Raw genomic sequence first — 5,911 nt, forward strand, 5'->3', positions numbered from 1 at the left:
TAGTCCACCAGCGTCGAGATAATGTCACTTAATTTGTTTAATTATTCAAACAAGGTCATTTGCATTGGAAACAAATGGAACCGCCGCACCTCATCTGCAAATTCTTCACTTTGTTTTAAGAGGAAATATGATTTTATAACTTCATACTAGATAATTTTTTTTTGCAGGGTTGAGGTACTCAAACAACAAATCCACAGCATCTCTGCAGAATTTAAACTCAACAAAGCAGGAAACAGTTAAATACAAATCAAAATTCAAAAGAAAATGTAAAATAACCTGTGTAATAGCCTGTGTGTGTGTGCGTGTGTGTGCGTGCGTGTGTGTGTGTGCGTGTGTGTGTGTGTGTGTGTGTGTCTCCAACGGATGCTTCGCGGTCGCGGCCTTTCAGCAGTGGGCGGGGTCAGTCACGAGAGGCCAGCATAGTCACACACACACACACACACACACACACACACACACACACATACACGCCGGGTCTGAAACTAACTGTAAGACTGAAAGTTAAAAATTGTATCCATCTGAATGACGAAGGTAAAAACAATCAACTGTCGGTTTCAGGTTTTCATATTTGAGCAGAACACACACACACTCTCTCACACCCACACACACATTTACATTCACTTATTCTCTCTGAGACACACACTCACGCATACATTCTCACACACACACAGGCACACACACACGCACAGATTTTCTGTCTCCATCTCTCCTCTCTCTCTCTCTGTTGTATATGATGCGGTCTCTCTAATCAGCAGATCATCCTGTCTTCTATACCTCATGTAACTCTCTTCCTCTATTTCTCCCCATCCCTCCCTCTCTCGCTCGCTCCCTCCCTCTCTCCCTCTCTCTCCCTCTCCCTCCCTCTCTCTCTCTCTCTCTCTCTCTCTCTCTCTCTCTCTCTCTCTCTCTCTCTCTCTCTCCCCTCCCTCCCTCTCTCTCCCTCCCTCCCTCCTCCCTCCCTCTCTCTCACTCCCTCCCTCTCTCTCTCTCCCTCTCCCTCTCCCTCTCTCTCTCCCTCCCTCCCTCTCTCTCTCCCTCTCTCCCTCCCTCGCTCTCTCCCTCCCTCTCTCTCTCTCTCCCTCCCTCCCTCTCTCTCTCTCTCCCTCCCTCTCTCTCTCTCCCTCCCTCTCTCTCTCTCCCTCTCTCCCTCTCCCTCCCTCCCTCTCTTTCTCCCTCCCTCTCTCCCTCTCTCTCTCTTTCTCTCTCTCTCTCTCCCTCCCTCTCTCTCCCTCTCTCTCTCTCCCTCCCTCTCTCTCCCCTCTCTCTCTCTCTCTCTATCCCTCCCTCTCTCTCTCTCTCTCCCTCCCTCCCTCTCTCTCCCTCTCTCTCTCCTCCCTCTCTCTCTCTCTCCCTCTCTCCAGATGAGGTGAAGCGTTTCCAGGTAGTGATCCATGGTATTGAGCCTCTGTTGGAGACTCCTCTGCAGTGGCTGAGCGAACACCTCAGCCACCCCGACAACTTCCTGCACATCTGCGTCACCCCCGTCCCCACCGACTGACTGAGGCCATGCCCCCAGCCCTCCCCACCCCACCCCACCCACCGGCCCCCGCTGTCACCATGACGACCCACCGACCGACCGACCAGCCGCGACACGGGAACGCTAACGGCGGAGCTAACTGACTCTTTAACGAGAGGGGGATCGATTTTAAAAAGTCACGCTTGGTTTTGGGATCCTGATGAAAGAGAGGAGCGAAGAAGAGGAGGAGGAGGAGGAGGAGGAGTTGAACACACCTCCTTTTCCATCCTGCCATCCATCCATCCTTCTCCTCCTCCTCCTACCACTCCTCTCCTCCTTCTCCTCCCCAGACGAAGAGACAGTCATGTCTGTAGGAGGAGAGAGGATGAAAGTATCACTCCTTTCCTTTCTCTTCTTTCCTTTCTTTCTTCCCTTACCACCTCCTCTTCCCCCCAAAAGAAAAGACAGTCATTTCCAATGGGGTAAAGGAGGTAGAAGGGGGTTTTCCTCTCCTTCATCTTCACTTCCTCTTCCTCTACTCCTCCTCCCCCCCCCCCCCCACCCCCACCCCCGCGCCATCATCTCTAAAGGAGGAGAGGAAGTGAAGGGATTTCTCCTTTTCCATCCTGCCATCCAGCTTCCTCTCCTCCTCCTCCTCCTCCTCCTCCACTCCTCCTCTCTTCCCAGACAGAGACAGTCATGTCTGTAGGAAGAGGGAGGTGTGTGTGTGTGTGTGTGTGTGTGTGGGGGGGGTTCCTGTCCTGCTGAAGTTGCCTTAGTTACCACGTTAACTCGTCTTCATCATCGTCGCCGTCATCATCCTCCGTGACGTCACTCTGAGTTTACATCACTGCCCTGGAAAACACGGCTTCATCTCCAAAGACTCCTGAGGAAGACCTGGCTCATTTTTTTTCTCCCTTCACTGACTCCAGAACAGTTTTACATAGTTTTACAGTGGATTTTTCACTTGGACTGTCTGGTGCCTGAAACTGGATTTCGCTTCATGTGACAAAGTAAGCTGGAAGAGACTTTAGGAGCCGTTTTAGGAGGCTGCAGTAGGACCAAGGCAGTGAAAAAGATGCTCTACTCTTGGTTTAGATGTCAGGTTTGGATTTCTCTCTCCGCTGATTCCAACACAGTTTAGACGGTTTACACTGTAGGGGCGTCTGGTTTGGCTTTATTTGAAAACGTAATCTCGCCTAACGAACAAGTGATTTAGGAGGCTGGAGGCGGGCGGCAGGTCCAAGAGTCTTTATGTCTGGTGCTGAACCCGAATTAGCAATTTGCTGCTGTCACGTGAAAACCTAAAAATCCCCCCTAAAAATGTGTTGATTTTCAGTTTTTGACTTTGAAGTTGAAGGTTTACCTGCTCCTCTTGTGGGTTGAGGGGGATTCTGCAGCCCTTGGTAAGGAAAGAAAACTCCTTCAAACTCCCACTGAATAAATCCAGAAATGCTCCGGTCAAGCTGAACACAAGGCTGTTTTTACTACATTTTGGAGCTGTGAGGTTTTTCACATGATAACAAGTGAAGCAGCAGATTTTATGAAGCTGGAACAAGGCATCCGGTCCTGAAAACCGATGAGTAAAGCAACAACACTCCACACAACGGTTTCAGTGGCAGGTGTGGATTTCTTCCCCATGGGTTCTGACACATTTAGATGTTTTACTGATGTTTATTTTCAGCCGGCTCGGTCCCGTCGTCTGCTGCCAAAACCTGAATTAGCATCTGGTTTTGCTTCATTTGGAAGAAGTGAGCTTAGATAATGAGACAACATGCAGTTTAGGAGACGGTTAGGAGAGCAGGAGGACCGGCACACGGAGCCCACGCCAGGCCGCAAAATTTACAAAACTGGAGTTGAATTTTTAGAGGCAGAAACTATCGCTGAGGGCCGCACAGTTCTGATTATTTTGTTCCATGTTGATAATGATTATTAAATCCCGGTTATTAGCGTTGTTTTTTTTGCATCTTATATCACTTACATCATGACTTTTTTCAACTCCATTGTGTGTTCTAACTGAAATGAAATAACACTTAACGCGTTTTAGCCGACACTCTTATCCAGAATGACTTAACAATAAAAGTGTGTAAAATCAAATCAGCTTCGGTGTCACAGAATCCTACGATTATTGATGATTGTGGAGACAAAAACTGCAATATATATAAAATAATCATACATGATTAGCTGTGCAGCTTCATGACAGACAGGCTGTTGTGGAGCGGCAGGCATCACAGCGCCTCATTTTGACTTTCTCACTGACAACCAAGGCCAGCGGCGGTTTGTTTGGTGTGTGTGTGTGTGTGTGTGTGTGTGTGTGTGTGTATGTGTGTGTGTGGTGAGTCAGTCTCCTCTCAGGTAGACAGCCTTCACCTGGACTCCTGTTCTGAACATCTAGTCAGCTGCTGGAACAGTGAGAGTGACTGGAGGAATTTTTCATTATTTTCCTTCCTGTCTGTCTGTCTCTCTCTCTCTCTCCCTCTCTCTCTCTCTCTCTCTCTCTCTCTCTCTCTCTCTCTCTCTCTCTCTCTCTCTCTCTCTCTCTCTCTCTCTCTCTCTCTCTCTCTGGTGTGTTTTTTACTGCTGATCCTCTCCCTCCCTCTCTCTCATCTCTCCTGGTTAATTATCTGTTGGCATTCCACCCGCTGCTAATGAGACCACTAAACAGTCCTGTCAGACAGGCCTAGGGCTGCTGTGTGTGTGTGTGTGCGTGTGTGTGTGAGAGAGAGAGAGTGTGTGTGTTTGTGTCAGTGTGAGCAGGCATGGTTTCGCGGAATTGAACAGGACAGTGTAAGAGTGTGACTTAGTGTGTGTGTGTGTGTGTACATAATTACAGACATCATTTATAGCCCCCTGCAGGGTGTGTGTGTGTGTGTGTGTGTGTGTGTGAATCCAATGGAATCCTGCCCGTCTTCTCTCTCATACACCCGTCTCTTGTCACCGAGCCAGTCCTGTAATTTAAAGAGTGTGTGTGTGAGACAGAGAGAGAGAGAGAGAGAGAGAGAGTGAGTGAGTGAGTGAGTGAGTGTGATGTCACACTCATCATGTCATCACGCCAGGCTTCCTCACCACTGCTGCCACCGCCAAGCATGATGGGACGGCGGGGTTTATGATGTTGAGTCAAGACCCGGGGCTTGGCGTGGGGCGCCGGGGGGGGGGGATGTGTGTGTTTGTTTGTGTGTGTGTGTATGTCTGTGTTTGTCTGTAGGTGTGTGTGTTGTGTACGTACACACACACACTGCAGCCCTAGACAGAGTGATGAAGAGTCTGGCTCACCCCGTTCGTCTCGCTGACACACTGTGTTTTTATGGGATTTCCCGAGCCGACAGACCCCTCCTCCTGTTTCAGAGTCCAGTAGGATCAGAGAGAGAGAGAATGAAGGAGAGAGAGAGAGAGAGAGAATGAAAAAGACAAAGGAAACATGAGAGAGAGATTCTTAATGAGGCGGTTGGATGGAATCAGGGAAGGAAACTGAGGGTGTGATGACATGGTCTGAAAACGGAGTGGAAAAGTTGACTTGGTTGTGTTTCTGTGTTCAAACTGACCGACTACCAGAGAACCAGGACTTGTAAACAAAAGTCACATGACTCACAAAGCAGCTTGTGTATCAGACAGAGTTTGAACCTGGCGTCCTGCAGGTCAGAGAGTGTCTTTGTCTTGTCTCTTCTTCTGTGGTGTTCATACCAGTTAAAGGATAAGGCTGGTGTTTTTTAATGCGTTGCTTACCGTCAGTCAACAAATCCTATGAAAATAACAAAATCAACAATGCGTTTGCTCTCCTCCCGTTACTTTCTGACTTCCCACGTTCCGTTTTTAGCCTTCAACCCGGAAGTCATTGGCTCCAATTGGAAGCTAAAAACCTTGAAATACAGCTCACAAAGACATAGTTTACATTTTAAAAAATCACTAACTGTTACCATGAAAAGTCAGGCTGTTGTAGTTATTACCAAATCAAATTCAAACGGGAACAAATTCTTCATTACGCCGGGGACTATTTTCTGTGCTACAGAACTACTTTCCTGAGATGGCAAAGTGTTTACAGCCGACTTATTAAGTTGTCTGAGGAAAAAGTGGTCCGGCCCGGTGCATGGTGATGATGAAATATGCTGCAGAGCAGCAGCATGGCTCTGTGACGGGTTTTTAATCATTTTTTTAATACAATGGAGTTCTATGGCTGCTGGACATGGCTGCATTGGGCACCGGCTACATGGACCAGACTTGTTGGCAAAACAAATTCATTGCTGATTTTGTTATTTCATAGGATTTGTTGACGGTAAATGAAATGCATTAAAAAACACCAGCCTTATCCTTTAAGAACACATGAAGAAACAGCTGAATATGAGCATCGGTCCAGACTTCATTTTGTTCTGCTGGGCTTTCCAAGCGATGAGGAACCGCATCCGTCTCCCTCTACCCATAATCCTTGTTTTTCGGGGTGGTTTCCTGTAGTTGGAGTGT

At 48.0% G+C, this 5,911-nt stretch overlaps 1 protein-coding gene across 3 annotated transcripts in view; it reads left to right on the forward strand.

Annotated features, from left to right (window-relative positions):
• The window catches only part of atg5 (ATG5 autophagy related 5 homolog (S. cerevisiae)), a 46,974-nt gene extending 43,427 nt beyond the window's left edge, over positions 1-3,547 (forward strand). For all 3 annotated transcript variants that reach the window (XM_071517151.1, XM_071517067.1, XM_071517225.1), the window contains exon 8: positions 1,362-3,547. In XM_071517151.1, the coding sequence (XP_071373252.1) occupies positions 1,362-1,498 (137 nt within the window). In that variant the 3' untranslated portion in view covers positions 1,499-3,547. The remainder of the gene's footprint in view (positions 1-1,361) is intronic.
• The last annotated feature ends 2,364 nt before the right edge of the window (positions 3,548-5,911 follow it).

The sequence above is a fragment of the Centroberyx affinis genome, unplaced genomic scaffold (assembly GCF_046629955.1).
Source record: "Centroberyx affinis isolate AG114_WGS23_722 - 3 ecotype Tasmania unplaced genomic scaffold, CSIRO-AGI_Caff_v1 ptg000005l_1, whole genome shotgun sequence".
Lineage (NCBI taxonomy): Eukaryota > Metazoa > Chordata > Actinopteri > Beryciformes > Berycidae > Centroberyx > Centroberyx affinis.